Raw genomic sequence first — 16768 nt, forward strand, 5'->3', positions numbered from 1 at the left:
TCTTTCTATTCGCCTCATTTCTCTTTCTATCTCCTTTCTCTCTCTCCTACCCTTTGCTCTTTGTTTCTAATTTCTCCTCCCCCTCTTGTATTTTTTCTCATACATTCTGTAAATCCCTACTTCTCTCTGCACTTTCCTCTGTACTTTACGTCTTTCTTCTTGAAATTCCCTATCTGATCTTATCATATCTTACCCAATATTCCACCACTCAGTATCCATCCCACTTGCTTGGATTTTGTTCTCAGTCCCCCCCCCCCCCCCCCCCCCCGCTCCTTCAGAATTGTAAAATACAAAGGTCATAACATGTTACTTTTAAATAGACCAGTTCGTAATTTTGGTCAAATGATCATTCATTTCTTTCATTATGATAGGCAGAATTCAAAGCAAGAAATTACATATATAAGCTTGCCTTACATAGCAGGATGAAGAAATTGAATAGACCAGGTGACTAGAATAGCACACCAATGAACACTTTATGAAGGTATTTGTTGCATTCCTACTTTGAATGCATATCATAGCATGTTGCACAATGTACTTGGCAAACTGTGAATTACCAGTCGCTCGTGGACGCATTGTTGTTTATTGTGGATGTAAATGAAAACCACTATTCAAAAGAATATATGAATAATCAAGACATCAAAGTTGGTGCTTATCTTATTAGATTTTAAACCACCATGTCACTTTGGTACAATTGACCTTCTTCTGATCATGCGTAGAATCTTTTGATCATGCGCAGAAAGGAACTCCGCACTGGCTTATTGTATACACATATGAATAACCATGATTACAAAAAAAATGAATTAGTTACTACCAGAAGGTGAAAAAAAAGCTTTATTGCAAATTAGTCATCTCACAAAAAAGGCATCAAACAAAAAACAAAATAAGAACAAAATATTGCACTTGAAATACATGTACAGCTGTACAAATATGACTGTCACAAACTTTTCATGTTAATTTTCATATCTATATAAATGCTTTTTCTTAACTGCTATACAATGATGTTATTTACAATTCAAAATGATCAGGTGGGGTACGGCCGGGGGGGGGGGGGCAGCAATAAAAAATTGAGTGTAAACATTATTGGAAGACATAGAAAAATTGTGTGCTTCTCTCATTTCAACATGAAAAAACATAGGTAGGTAAACAAATAAGAAAATACAATATGCATTTGTATAGAATTTTACATCCTTAAAAAGGCTTAAATCATAAAAAAATGCTTTGAATCAAACATATTGAATTTTCTTTCTTTTATTTTGTTGAAACCCTGAATAATTGACCTCATTGCACTGAGGAAAGTGTAATTTATTTTTGAAATAGAAGATCCCAACATTCACTAATTTGAAATAAAAACTTATTATGATCATTCATTATTGATGTCAGAGAATAATTCCAAAATGTTGGCCTACACAATGATGTAATTTGGTTGAATATTCACAATTTCAAATAATCCAGTAGGGTATGCCCCTGAGGTGAGGCCCTGGGGCGCAGGAGTGCGCCAATACAAATTTGACTGTAACATTATTGGAAGACAAAGAAATGTTATGTGCTCATGTGCATTTCATGTTCCATCATAAAAAGGGTAGACAAATAAAAAAATACAATCTGCATTCGTATAGAATTTGATATCCTTACATCATCAAATAACGTTATGAATCTAAAATGTTTTTTTATTTGAAACCCTGAATAATTGACCTCATTTCATTGAGGAAACTGTAATTTGTTCTTGAAATAGAAGATACCAACATTCACTAATTTGATACAAAAACTTGTCACCATGATCATTTATTTTGTGGGGTTTTTTCAGAAAGTCTTAATAATTCCAAGATTTTGGCTTCATTTTATATTCAGCTGATTAAGAAGGAAGACATGATGATGGTATGATGAAACGTAGCCTCTTGAAATCAGAATGATGAACTGATTGTAATAAACTCATACGATGATAAAGCCTCTCTTATCCACAAAATAAAAACATTCCAGTTCCCTTTGGAAGGAAAAGTATAGCCAAAGAGAATATTGGCAAAGTTGACATGGCCTTTGACATGGCAAACTTCAAAGCGAGTTCATAATTGGGCTTTTCACCTTCTAGCAAAGTCCTTGAGAGGTTTCAATATTTTCTCCACAATATGGAGCATTTTTCTGCTTATGGCCTTAGTTATGTAAGAACAAGAATGACCTAGAGGAAATAACTACACCAAAATGTTTGATCTTATCCAAAGCAAGAAGAAACATGTACACTCTTCATAGGTTTGATAATGGTAAGATGGAATTCTTGTGAGAATCAGAGAGTACCCATGATTGCTGGGTGGTTTCCCACTCTTCCTTCATACATGGAGATCAGGGTATCCCACTGACCGGGTTTGCCTTCTCTTCTCACCGGGGGTAGAACAGGATGGGTGGGGCATTTAGGAAGGGGGTAGAATGCCTGGAACCGTCTCGATTTCTCTTTCTGCCTTGAGACGTTCATCCTGGCATCCATCAGGCGGTCGTTGTGTTCCTCCGCTACTCTTGTATCATGAGCTGCCTTCTCAACGGCAACCTGCGCTTGTCGCATCAATTGCCGATGCTCTAGGTACCTACGGACCAGTTCTCGCTGGCTCATTTCATGCTTGTGCTCAGCTTGGACAAAGTCCTCTTTCTCTTGTAACAGCTTCTCACCTCTTGCTTGTCGATCATGGCGAAGCAATGCATTGGATATTGATGTGTGCTGACTACCAAATTCATGACTGAATGTGTTCTCTTTGCGCACCCTGGCGGTGATCTCTGAATCTTTGCCTCGAAGCTCACGCCTCTTCTCCAGCTCGTCGATCTCTCTATTAGCCTGCTTTTCATATGCATGTGAGATCCTGGTGATCTCCTTGTCACGTTTCTGCATGGCTTTGAGGCGTTTCTCTTCCAGGAAGTTCTTTGCCCTGAGTTTGCCTTCAGCCTTCTGCTCTCTAATCATGGCCACCTTGTCCACCTTGGCGGAGAGCTTATCGGACGTCTCTCTGTCCCGGTACGCCTGCATCACCGCTTTCAAACACGACATTCCCATCGTTCCCTGAGCTCGAGCAAATAACTTCTGATCAGCGTTCATCGGTTTCTTGTGGACAGGCTTCTGAGGCGGTTCCGTAGTCCTCATCTTATGGGTGAAGGCCGCAGCTAGTCCCATCCTCACATCTTGACCAGCCTCTCGCTTTGATATGAGAATGTCCTGCACCGGGTCTAGTCTATTGACCGCTGGTCTCAACCCAGACAGTCTGAATTTAATCACCACTGTGTCTTCCTCATCTGAATATTCGTCCGAAGAGCGGTCCCTCAACAGTTCGCTATCTGACAATGCACCTAGCATCTCCGGAACGGTCCTAGACTTCTTCCTCTTGGTCTTCTTCTCTTTAGGTTTCCTTGGTTTCTTGTAATCCTGACCCATGCTACGACTCAGACCTGGCCTTGGATCACCTGGTCCAAACCCTTCCAAGAAAGGATCTTCATCAGAAACAAGATGGAGGTCACCATGAAGTTGCCTCATTTTCGCTACAACGTTTGCTCTTCGTTTCACAAACCCATCTGCAGTTGTGGGGGTTGTGATGGAATCCTATACGGAAATAAAACAGATAAAAAATCAATCGTTTAATGAATTTTGAAGTATGGTGTACACAAACTGCTTTGCTTCAGTATGAGTTGTTCTCCATTATCTCATGGAAAAATTCTTACGGAACACTGCAAGGAGGAATCACAGGAGCGTTTCATGAAAGAAATGACTATTTGTATTTGGTATAAGCTACGGAAATCTGTTCAACTGACTGGCTCAGATCAATGTATCAATGAAAATCACTGACAGGACATTCCATGAAACACACCCTTGGTTGATGAGCTATATGTAAGAGCTGAATGGACCATGGTTCTTTGAGGCCTGTCAATGGGATATTAGCCTTAGATATGACCTTCAGTGATTATCTATGACACAAATTCAACAAAATTAGACTTGTGACATGCGACAACCAACTTTGACTTAACAACATTGCCTGCTGAGCTCTGATGCTTTGCCATTTTTTTTTCAAATACCAAGTCTACGCCCACCCCATCTACAAAAGAAAATTACGGCACGAGAGAGCCAACAAGTGAAAGACTGATAAAACATAATTACAGTAGGATGTATAACATGACAGATATGACAATTTATTCTCCAATAATGTAGAATTGATTGGGTTTGATTCCTAAAAAAAGTAGGAAAAACATCTTAAGTAGAATCTTCTGTGTTGTGGTGGAGATCTGCCATATCCTCAAATCTTTAAAAAAAAGTTCAATACTTCACACAGCAACATAGGACAAAAACATTAAGTGTAGGACATCAAGTATACTGAAATTATGTGAATATATATATTTTGTGAAAATAAACAAATCTTTGAAATGACACAACTTTCTTATTTCTATATCCAATCTAGATGAAATTTTACAGTTGCTTGACTCTTTTTTTTGCTCTTTTCATTACAGTGAACTCGACAAAACACAACTAATCCTACAAAGGGTACAATATGCAAAATATCACAGTATTACAATGAAAAATAAAAAAGCTATCCCCCTTTTTTTACTGGAATTTCATGTCCCGTGGTTTATTACCCACCTTTTCCTCAACAAGCTTCCCATGCTGCAGTTCTGCAAGTCTCTGCCTCCTCTCTGCCACGGAATGGCTGACGGGTGACTTTGATCCCGGTCTCCTGTTCTTAAGGTATGTATCGTAATCCATCCTCGAGATGGACGTCTCAGTGGCTGTACTGCTCATGGCCGGGCCAGGGGAGATGGCCTTGGGGACAGCGGAAGATACCTTGGTGGGAACGACGGCAAGTGCTGCAGTAGAGGGCGGGGCAGCCCGTCCTTTCTTCTCAGTGGTCGACGGCTTCCATACCAGTCCTTTGTATGCCCTCCAGTAGCGTTGGATGGTTACAATAGCCCTGATCATGCAAAAAGTCAGAATAATTAAAACAGCAATTATATTAAACGTACATCATTTCGACAGGTTAATATATGCACATCATTTTTGTGGGGGGGGCCGTAGTCTAGTTGTTACGACACTCTTCTGTCAATCAGAGGGACGTGGTCTCGAATCCCCAGCCATGGCGTGTTTTCCTGCAGCAAGAAATTTTCCATCATTATGTTGCACTCAACCCAGGGGAGGTGAATGGGTACCCGGTAGGACTTATTCCTTGACACTTAAGCGCTGATATGGCGGCTCAACTACAGCCTGGGTAATACATATAGTATGATACCAAGTATCAAGTGCAGTAGAGTGTATACATGTATGCAATTATAGTAGCTGCGCTATATTAATGGACCATATCATTTTGACAATGTCACTCAATCCTAAGATTTTAAAGAATTTGATTTTGGTGTTTGTTTTATATACATAATGTGAATCTGCATAAGAATGACCTAAGTTTTTTTTTAAAATATTTTTTACAGCAATTTCATTTGAGATATCAGTTTGTAGATTTTCTGGTCTACCTCAATCTCAACAAAATACATCAGCATCTGGCATAACAGAAACTGCAATGAACTTTTAATTAAGTCTACTATCGACAGTGTTTTTTTTAGGTAATAAATGTACTCCTTTGCTGTGTTTGGAGATCTGTACAAATACATGAGTAACAATGTCAGGAAATGGGCATTTGGTTAGAAATGAGCCTGAATAGGATTACATCATACCTCAATAAACAATGACATTTGTTTATGCTTACAAAAGAGAAACGCAAAAGGATGGTCAGTTGGATAAGACACACACCCATCAAACAAAATCAGGGACTTTTTAATTTGGTTGTTTACTGGTGAACCCAGGGCTTCATGTACATATGTTACGTAAATATATCATGAAACTTTGCATTGTGATCATGGTATACACACAGCATAATTATACAAGCGTGCACTTCATGCCCACTATCCTGGCGATAGACATTGGGTGATTTCAAGTCCGGTGTTGGCCTTGGTGTTAGTGTCGGTGGTGAAATTTGGATTGCTTCCGCTAGCTCCAAAACTTATTCAGAGTATGTAAAACTGATCCAGATCACATTATTGACATCTCAACAGCAAGCGAGTGACTTCTCAGGACCATCTTTATTTTATGTTTGGTGTAAAAAGTGACCTAACCCCCCCAACACCAAAAGGTCAACACTGAACTGAATGCATGTCATAAACAGGTGATATATGGCAGGCAGAGTTAGTCCAGCATGGGCATGCTCGGTCTACAACATTGCTACTAGAAATAGTACCATACACCCATACATAAATATTTGACTCCAAGTAAAATGCAACAAGTAGATTTTACCCATTATACATGGGCAGTGCTCCCGGGGGAGGGAAAGGGGGCTAATCAAGTGCCCCCTACCCTCTTGAAATATTGTGCAGCACCCTACATGTATGGGTGATGGTCCTCTAGTTCCACTGGCTGACACACAAAATCTTTAGAAACCACTGTACGTGCCATTGCTTGCCATCCAATAAGAAAACCATGTTAACTTACCATACTTTGGTTCTTGCCATGATGTTAAATGCCTTGCGTGTTAGCCAGCCTCGAATGTACCGCTGGATGATAAGGACTGGCGAATGTTTAGCCTGGATGTGAGACACCATACGTAGCACGGCTCTGACGTGGGCCAGCTCAACAGCCAAGCTTGTAGCCTGTGAAGGAATGAGATCAAATCAAAATAAACCAAACCCAGGGCAAATATTTTTTTTTTAGAAGCTTGCGACAGTATCCCAGAATTGCTACAGTATCCCAGAATCCCTTTTCTTCTATTCATTGTCATCCGCAGGGTTTTTTATGCCCTTTCTTGAAATAATACTCATCAATTCTGCATGTACATGTACTCTCTTATTTGTTGCAGTAACTGATGCCCGCGATCATGCTCACTTCTCCCTCACTTGATCCCTTCTATTTTCTCTTTTTTCTGTCAACCCCTTTCATAATAATAATAATATAGGAATTGTATAGTGCACGTATCCACCTTGCTAGGTGCTCAAGGGCCCTGTCAAGGCACTCCTATATTATCCTGGCTAAGCTAGTCTACCGATTCCAGTGCGTACAGCTATTTGAGGAATTACTTCCTGCCAGTTCCCATTTACCTCAACTGGGTTTGGTGCAGCACAATGTGGGTAAATTTCTTGCTGAAGGAAAACGCGCCATGGCTTGGAATCGAACCCACGTCCTTCAGATTGACAGACAAGAGTCTTAACCACAAGACCACGACACCCCTACTTTACTAGCACTTCTTCCTTACTTTCTGTTGCATATATTGTATTTTATACAGTTGGTGTATCCCACCACAAGTGCTTGCTCTAAGGGACTTACACAGGGGTAATAAATATTACAATATGAAGTGACTTAAATATAAACATTAGAAATATTACGTGCTATAACAATTATTCTTCTTCTTTTTCTTTTGTAAACAATCCCTGTGCATTTCTTTTCTTTTATGATGAATTGATTTAGTATGAATATATGTCATAAAATTAAACTTCTTATAAGGATTCTCCAGGGATCTTTTCAGCATTTGAGGGGCAAAATCGTCCCAAGCCCCCATGTGATTGTTTTTCCTGGAATAAAGGAATATCAAAACCATGCACACAACATTGGAATGAAATACATGAGAAAAAAACCAAGGATCTAGAAAATTGACAATTTCTATGATCGACAATCGACAAATCAACAATTCCTATCTGTATCATTTTAAACAGCTTTTTGTTACACCAAGTTCATTTTCAAAAAGGTCAAATTTTTTACCTTTGATTCTTTCTTAAAATAAAAAGCAATTTACTTTGTGGGGGGGGGGTAATTCTCCCTAAATGTTCATACATGATTTCTATAAATAATGAATTGGGAAAAAAAAACTGCATCTTAGAAGGCACTCCAAATAGTGTAGTGCTTAAGGCGGTGATTGCCATCATCCCAGCAAACAAGCATTACAAGGAATGAATACCTATCCAAGGTGCCCAGTTACTAGACTGTATTAAGCTTTGTCTCTAAACGTTCAGTAGGAGTTTGCAATAATAACTCTGCATTTAGTTCATCCTACAATGCCAGTCCCTCTTACTCTAATTCCAATTCGATCACAAGGTTTCAAGCCAGCAAGTGATGCCTAGAAATTAACAACTTACTTGTTTTTCAGGCAGGATCATATTGATGTAAAATGATGAGTTTAGCATGCTGAAATGATCTCCAAAGAATGCATCTTCTATGATCTCTTCATCTGATATTACATGGTTATCTAGAGCCTTCAAAGACCAAACACTGTTTAAAAAAGAAAGAAAAAAAGTCAAGACTTCACGTCACACACACATATCTATCTATATAGAGACATCTTAATCAAAATTAAAGAACAGTTTTCAAACCATACTCACATCTAAATTTCCTGAATTATCCATCAACACAAACATTAAAGTGCATGCTACTACTTCACTGCATTTAAGCTTAACCCTTATGAGGCCGGGCTATATTATTTGGAAGAGGGGGGGATCTCGGCCGCCGATCACACAATCGCACTGAAAATTGGCACGCAAGCATATCTGCAAATAATAGGGTTTTTTTTTTAAATTATACGTAAACAATATGTGAAATTATAATGTTTGCTCTAACTCCCTAAATAATAAGCTTTTCATGTTGCGAAAATATTGCATAAAACGTTGAGGGGGCGCCGCCTCCCTAACCTAATAATGGTTAAAGCCTACTTCAAGTTTTTCACACCCCAAAAATACCAAGTATGTTTTTCTTGTTCGCTGTTTTACATGAAGATAAAGAAAATTCATTTTGGCTGATTCCTAAATTCAAATAATATAATTCTATAAGGGCCAAGGAGAAATACTAACCTGTTAACGACGTGATGCCTGTACGTCATCTTCAGGCTGATTGGTGTATCATATAAGGTCATGACCTGGAGGTTAGGTGCTGCTCCCACTGCTTGCAAGTAGTCCAAACGACTGATGCTGTTGTCATGGAGATAAACTGCTCTCAGCTCATTCATTTCCGCCCAAAACCTCTCATCAGGTAACTGGTTGATCTGTGACAAAACAAAATCATGCTTTGTTAGGGCTTGAATCGGTCCAAGGCCATTTGGAGGTCATGAGTGCGTATGCCCTGTCGATAGCTAGTCTGCAAGCACAGACTACACTTTGACATTTTAACCAAAACCATGTGGAGCGTTGTGGCCCAGTGAATTAGTCTTCGGACTTTGAAACAGAGGGTCGTGGGTTCAAATCCCAGCCATGGCACAGTTTCCTTCAGCAAGAAATAAATCCACATTGCCAAGCACCTAAAAGCTGCTTGAGCTACAACCGGGGTAATAATATAAGTCCTTTGGAAGCGAATAGAGACGTTATTCATTATGTGTTATGCGCTATACAAGAACTGAGTATTATTATTATTATCATCATTATTATTATTAGAGTGAAGACTAGACTCTACACTCTCTGTCTGTGTCAAAGGGTACGTACAGATTTGTAAGACAAATTTCTCATGCCACAGTACATAGTGAATCTAGTCTTACTACTTCAGACTCTGCATTATGCACTAAGCAAATTGTAAAAACCAATGGGTCTGTGTCTACAGACTAGTTGATGGCCTTGATGCCCCTTGCATTGGCAATTGAAATTTGTTGAACCCTTTTCTCTTTTTTGTCCCATTATTGCTGTTATCACTTTGCCATAAAATATCACAATTCAGGGAGCGATGCAGTCTGTATCATCAAGCAGGATCAATGAATGTAACTGTGAACAATTGTCAACTGATGTAAAAGTTGTTTTCCATGTACAAAGTTAAATGCAAATTTAAAAATGATATCTTGAACACATACCAGAATGCAGATCCCTGGGTTCCCTAATGTTTCTATTAAGCATCTCCAGCCAATCTTCGTGTCTTATTCATTTCTTCTTCTTTCAATAATAATTTATAACAAATTGACAATACTTACTCATGTATAGGGAAAGCATAAAGTACAAGCTTTGCCTTTAACTACATATAGTTTTATCCCTTCATATCTTCTGTGTCTCCAATCCAATTCAAATGTTTAATACTAACATAGTCTTATTATTATTGAATGATCATTCATGATTTATTATTTCTCATCAAATGTTAAAACTGTATTGCATTTTGTGAGATATAAAACAAATGATGCATTGGTTAGAGTGGGTCTGTAGGAATCATGTGCACAAACAAGGTAACTTTGGTTTAACAGGTGTTATGAAATATACCTTGATCTTGATAACTAACCTGGTTGCTATGGAGATCCAGCTTGACTAATCGTCTACAAGCGGAGAGAGCCTCAAAGCTCCGGATGTAATTCCCAGCGAGGTTGCAGACCCTGAGATTCATGCAGGCGCCCACAGCACCAACATCCCGAAGGTGGACACCACATAGACGGATCAACAAAACATCCTCAAGCTTTCTCACATCTTGATGTTGTTCTTGGCATACCTGTTTGGCCAAAAGGATTAAGAGCCATTAAAATATGTGACGTCAATGTGAATAAACAAACACAAATCTGTAATAATAATAATAACTATATACAATAGAGATTAATACAAATTTTTCTAAGCAGTGTATACATATACTATTACCCCGGCTTTAGCACAGCAACATGTACATGTACACTGATCGGACGCATCGAGCTTTCAAGGAATTCCTTCGTACTTGGTACCCATGTACTACACCTGGATGGAGATGCAAATGTAGATAAATGCCTTGTCAAAGGACGCGAGTGCTGCAGTGGAACTTGAACCTCGCTGTTCAAAGTCCAGAGACTTATCTACTCATCCACAATACCTCTACATCTACATGTATACCCTATCATGAATCTCATCTGTAGAAAGGCATATGATGAAATGAAACCATATATACTCATTTTAATATTTTTGTCTCGAGGAGTGGGGGCAAAGCACAAGATGTTCTAAATTACACATACATGTAGCAAAGGATCACAGTAACCAAATTAACCACTATTAAAGATACGGTAGGTGTGTGGGTGTGTCATTTAAATTTAAAAAAAGAAGGGTCTAGCTCAAATCAAGTCAATTCAAAATTTTCAATATGAAAAATAGTTTTTTTTGTACTATTACCCATTCTATTTTTCTCTTTTTATCCAAATCAAATTTTTGTTTGGAAAGATTTTCCATTTTAACACTGATATGGATCATAAAGTTTGATTTCAAGCTAAAAGCAGTTTATGGTGTCATGATTGTTATCAAATCATTCAAAGAAACAGATAATACATAACCAATCAAAAACTCTCAAAGTCATTCTTAAACTCTTCAAACCCTCCTATCAAACCATTTTTTTAATTGTTTTGAATGTTTGTTCAAATAATCCTTGATAGTGCTTTATAGAGCTAGTTTTGATGTTATGCATGAATTTAGAAACTGATATCCTTTATTAGATATCCCTACTTTCTAAATTTCCTATACTTAGCAAAACAAAAAACAACAAACTTTGCATTGAATTTTAACAAATCTTCAAACATCATACTTCAACTTTAGCTATTGTATCAAGAATGTGTGTAATGCAGTTTAATTTTAAAACAACCTTTATTTCCATTGATTATTTTGCTAATTTTCACTTTTTTCAAGTGAATAAACAAAACTTGGTTTCATACCTTGATAATTGAAGCCTCCGAGGGTGACTGTAAGTAACCCCTTTCCTGGGCCTGACGGAGAAACTGCATGTTGCGTTCCTTCTCCATGATATTTCGCAACCGTCGAGGGCGCTGTTGTTCATGAAGCCATGAGAGGAGCTGGGGTTGGCGTTGCTGGTTGGGTATCTGATTAGCAGGTAGCATGGTTGAGTTCTTCTCTTATTCACACCATGGAATTAATGTGCTCATTGTTGTTCCATAACCGATCCTGAATTAACAAAAGAATGTTTCACAAGAATAAAGATTTTCTGGGTATTGATCATGGGAGACCTGCTATTTTTCTTGACTGTGAAGAGAGATGAAGGGATGGGGAGACTACATGTAGGTTCAGGTCTTAAAACAAACCATCTGGCCTACAGATCTTGGCCCAAAACTTGGAGTTTCTTTTTCCAATATCTGAATTAGCCACCATATTATTGTTGCAACATTGTTTTGGAGGCTGGCAAGTTTCTGAAATAAATCTGGGTTCATTCACTGCTCTTTCTGCAGTTACTTGGCTGGTCAACAGCTAGACCAAAAGCTTCAGTCTCTGTATTTTGGTTGTTCCGCTGAACTGCGTTGGCTCACTCACCAATACATAGACTGAAAAGCTTGGAGGCCCGTACGTACAGACAACGTATTTTAGCAGTAACGTTAGATCGAACAGCGGGAACCCGATTTTCCGATCGTTTTTTTGTACATAAAATGTCATATTATGAAAAAGAAATCACATCCATATTTACGAAAAAATGTTTAAAATTCAGAAATATCGTACCTTAGACCTCAGTTACCGCTAATTCTTTTGAAATGATGATCGAAACATCGTCATCTTCGATCCTTTCGTTGGTCAAGGTAAGTTGCCATCTTGGATGACGTCATCATCATTACAGACGTATTTACCAGTCGCTACCTATCGCGATTTGTGCCGCTGCTTTGCGCTGCGCTTGGACATATTGATGTGCGTGCGTTCGGAACTTGTCGCTCGCATTGATTGGCCAAGATATCGAAAATTTAATCGGAAAGCCTTGATAAAAGCACAATTAGTTGACGGCTGCCATATTTTCCTCTCCGGCAGAAAGTAAAAAAATAAGGAATAACCCGGGGAATAACTCATCGGTAACGTATATTTTCAAAATATTATAAAATGTATATGATATCAATAGAAAGATTAGAGCCTAACGAAAATATTGGACCTTCGTCCAAGATAATATAATGTCATTTAGAATCTAAAAGAAGTAACAAATTTGGACAAAACCCGTCCGCCGAATTGTCGGACCAGATTACACATGAAGGCTCGTACTGACACATTGCCGTCGGTAAATGGGGATTGTATAAAATGTCAGAAATTGTTGAATAAATCCCCAGAAACGACGGTTATTCCTGTCTAGTCAACAGCCAGACAATTGAAACCATGCAAGGCATTTCAATTGTCCGACTGAGAATCAGTTCATGGATATTGCGCATCTGCTTTCCATGACAAAAAGCCAGGATGGCAATGTAAACATCGCCAAATTTTTCTAAAAAATGGAGAGACCCCAACCCCAAGCAAATTCTGATCTGGCGACTCTCCCCCCTGGATCCCCTAGCAAACTGGAGACTCCAACTTGGTGCATGAATCGCACATCACGAGCGCGAAGCGCAAAGTCCCTTGCGGCCGGGGTCTAGGGCCTGCTTAATGAAAAGTAGTAATCCAGAAGCTCAAACATCATAATTTTGAGATAGAAAGAGTAATTTCAAATGCGCTATGCGGTATTCTCATTATCTGCAAATAGGTCAGAATATCCAATAGGCCACTCACACAACATGCGAGGTTAGTAATACTAACCTCGCACAACGCATGTGGTTTCATAGTGGACTTTGACGTTTTCATTCATCACACGAATGTGAGGGAATGAAAAACGCCAAACATTTGAGTATTTCTCCACTAATGGAAATTTGTTTTTATGATTTAACTTTTTTTTTTAATGAATTGGAAATTATTTATAAAAGTGTTTTTATCGCTTACCTCCAAGTCTCAACCAGGATACTCCGTTCGATCCGTCCTTAATACTGTGGTGGAAAGTACGCAAACAACAATCGAAAAGCAATTTTTCGTATCGAACATTCTCAATTCAAGTCGTCAGCGCATAATAGGAAATTGTACCAAAAATCAACAGGTTGCATCTCATGTATATACTTATTGGTAAAGTACGCCATCTTTTGACAAGATGATGATGAAAGTGGATTGAACGAGCAAGAAAATAATGCTGATCGCCTAGAATGCAGCTAGCTTGCAACACCGTAAACAGAGGTACGGTAGGCACTTAAGAACCAAGTTTGAAAGGACACTCGTAAAATTACGTCACTCTCGCGATGAATAATCATTAGATCGTGGTCGTGCGTGTTCAATAAAAACTCTCTGCATGCATGCACTCAGTGTGTATTGAACACGCACGACCACGATCTAATGAATATTCATCGGCGAGAGTGACATAATTTTACGAGTATCCTTTCAAACTTGGTTCTTAAGTGCCTACCGACTTTGAAATAATATCGCGCGCCCTCTTTAGGCAAAAGTTGATATCAACGCTGATCAAGAGGCATCTACGTGAAGATCACGAAAAATGCTCTTATTTTATTAAAAACAACACCAAACAGAATTCAACAAACGATCCATATGGTTCGGTAAGTGTCATAGAATAAATATAATGCTTAGCTACGATGTAAAGTCATAGTTATTTTAGTAAAAAGGGTGTGAAAGATTCGCGTGCACCAGGTGCATATGAATCCTTCACACACGAGACGATTTGAAACCATGAGTGCCAATAGGCATCATTCCATAAACAATTTGCAGTACATGTATTGCCATCGCACGTACCATTCAACCACTAATACAGTAAATCAACTTTTACATGAAATTCATTGAAATTGTGCCTTGTCTGACTGTCTTAGCAAGTTGGCATAACATTTGGCTTGAAACTCGCTGACAAGCATCATCTGCCAAGATAGTCCTTTCAATTCCTGCAGTGTAGGCCTAGGCCTACACTTATTTTAGAAAATTGATACTTTTTGAAAATTCCCAACAATCCCAACATTTCTTGAAAATTCCTGAAAATTGCCAAAATTCCCAATGAATTCCCGTTTATTCCCATGGAAAGTTTCCACCGCGAAAATTCCCCGGGAATTTTGCAACCCCAGGTATGAGGTATAATAGTTAGGCCTTCCGTGGTTGGTCAAAGAATTGTGACGGCTCAGCTCCAAGCCTCCAGCGACCCATCTGCCCGCTACTGCATGGCCGCGTCCCCCGGCGCAGCAAGTGTCGCTTGCTCGGAGGTGTGGCTTCTTTTGCTTGGCTTGATTTTCGCTATTAATTTTCAAGGGTCCCAGCTGATTAATTTCATTACAGTTAGATCACACATTCGGAATAAAATTATTCTATACATACCTTTCTCAAAAAGTTATTTTTAATTCTGTTTTGTAGGCCCTAGAACTACTTTCCCGTACATTAGATCGATCTTTTGAAACTTGCGAGCCATCAACGTTCACATACATTTCGTTTCCATGCCTTCACCATCCATAAACAAATATAGACTATGGTGCCGTCGAAGTGCGCAGAGTAAAACAGAGCGGGAAAATAAATTTTTATTTCATTTCTCATCATTATTCTGTACGGGAGTGTAGGTAGTCCTGTAGATCTCCCGGTCGTATTTCTTCTTCTTTTTCTGATAAAGGGATAAAAGTACAGTCCATCGAATTGTCGTACTATCTTTGGCAGTTCTGGTGTGGAGTATGTACAGTGCCATTTTTAAATATTCTAAAAAGTTACTAAGTGCAGCTAAAAAAAAAAAAAATGCTTCTCTCTTAGCGAAGCAGGATCTTGCTCTTTACCTCTTGTTTGAAGAGGTTAACAGAGGTGACATTGGGAATTCCATAACCTGATGGAATCTGGATAGAAGGACTTCTGCGAGGGGTCCTGGGCGAACGGGGTACCGGTTGTATTTACTTTAAATGACAAGTCCACTCCAACAAAAAATAATGATTTGAATAAAATGAGAAAAAGGCAACAAGCATAACATTGACAATTACATCAAAATCGGATGTAAAATAAGAAAGTTATGACATTTCAAAGTTTCGCTTCATTTCACAAAACAGTAATATGTACATCCTGACTGGTATGCAAATTAGGAGACTATTACGTCATCCACTCACTATTTCTTTTGTATTTTATTATGAAATATGAAATATTCTAAATTTACAATATTTATACTATGCGACTATTATTTTGTTATAATCATGTACCTTTGTAAATATTGTATATATGTATTTTGTAATTCTGATATTGATGTGAATGCAGAAATAAATAAAATCAAATCAAAATCAAATTGTCAAGTGAAACAGTGCTTAATTCCTCCCTATACATGTGTAATTAGCATTAATACTATATGGTTCATTCAAGTCGGTCCCTACGGTCAAATCTGTAAAACAAAAAAAAATGAAATATTTATAATTCAAACAATAAAAAACAAAAGAAATAGTGAGTGATGGGCATCATCGACTGACTCATTTTTGCATGTCACTACGTTGTGCACATCACTGTTTGTGAAAAATAAGCGAAACTTTAAAATGCCATGACTTTCTTATTTTACATCCGATTTTGATGAAATATAATTTTCAGTGTTATGCTAGTTTGATTTTTTTTCTATTTATTCAAATCAACATTTTGCTGGGGCGGACTTGACCTTTAATGCATATCACTTCAACTGATATGAGACATGTAGCATATATTGAACCGGGATTTTGAATCGCCCGTTGAGTCTTTAAAGAAAACAGTCGCCTTTGGGGGGGGGCACTGACTGCTATAGTGTTCCCCCTTAACTTATTATCATCACGCACATCACGCCGACTACACGCCTATTGTCAAAATATTGTTATATCATGTGTGACTCATATGTACACAGCAAAAACTGTGGTGTTAAGTGGTGTACATAGAGGACCACACCAGTGTTAAATTGGTGGTGTTAGTTTTACACCTAAAGGTGTTATTACAACACCTATACATTTACACTCTTTGGTGTTATGTTCAATCTCTAGGGTGTTATTTTAACACCTCAGGGTGTGGTCCTCTATTAACACCAATTGGTGTCACTTTTAACACCACA

General features: G+C 38.4%; 1 protein-coding gene across 1 annotated transcript; it reads right to left on the reverse strand.

Moving 5' to 3' along the window:
* Nucleotides 1-802: 802 nt before the first annotated feature.
* On the reverse strand, nucleotides 803-15175 carry LOC121428654 (leucine-rich repeat and IQ domain-containing protein 3-like). The gene is made up of 8 exons (XM_041625430.1): nucleotides 15055-15175; nucleotides 11613-11859; nucleotides 10235-10438; nucleotides 8836-9026; nucleotides 8128-8260; nucleotides 6494-6651; nucleotides 4604-4931; nucleotides 803-3574 (listed from the first exon to the last, which is right to left on the reverse strand). The coding sequence occupies exons 2-8, from the start codon at nucleotides 11793-11795 to the stop codon at nucleotides 2279-2281; spliced, it is 2493 nt and encodes an 830-aa protein (XP_041481364.1). The 5' UTR covers nucleotides 11796-11859; nucleotides 15055-15175; the 3' UTR covers nucleotides 803-2278.
* Between the last annotated feature and the right edge of the window lie 1593 nt (nucleotides 15176-16768).

This window comes from Lytechinus variegatus, chromosome 15 (assembly GCF_018143015.1).
Source record: "Lytechinus variegatus isolate NC3 chromosome 15, Lvar_3.0, whole genome shotgun sequence".
NCBI classification, from domain to species: domain Eukaryota; kingdom Metazoa; phylum Echinodermata; class Echinoidea; order Temnopleuroida; family Toxopneustidae; genus Lytechinus; species Lytechinus variegatus.

What these genes read in the sequence shown, in the direction of transcription:
- LOC121428654 (XM_041625430.1), bottom strand. Translation starts at nt 11,795, where the DNA reads ATGCTACCTGCTAATCAGATACCCAACCAGCAACGCCAACCCCAGCTC. An exon ending in AGGCATCACGTCGTTAACAG is followed by an intron (nt 8,261 to 8,835) that starts GTTAGTATTTCT and finishes TTTTTTAAACAG; the next exon opens with TGTTTGGTCTTTGAAGGCTC. An exon ending in ATGGCAAGAACCAAAGTATG is followed by an intron (nt 4,932 to 6,493) that starts GTAAGTTAACAT and finishes TTGCATGATCAG; the next exon opens with GGCTATTGTAACCATCCAAC.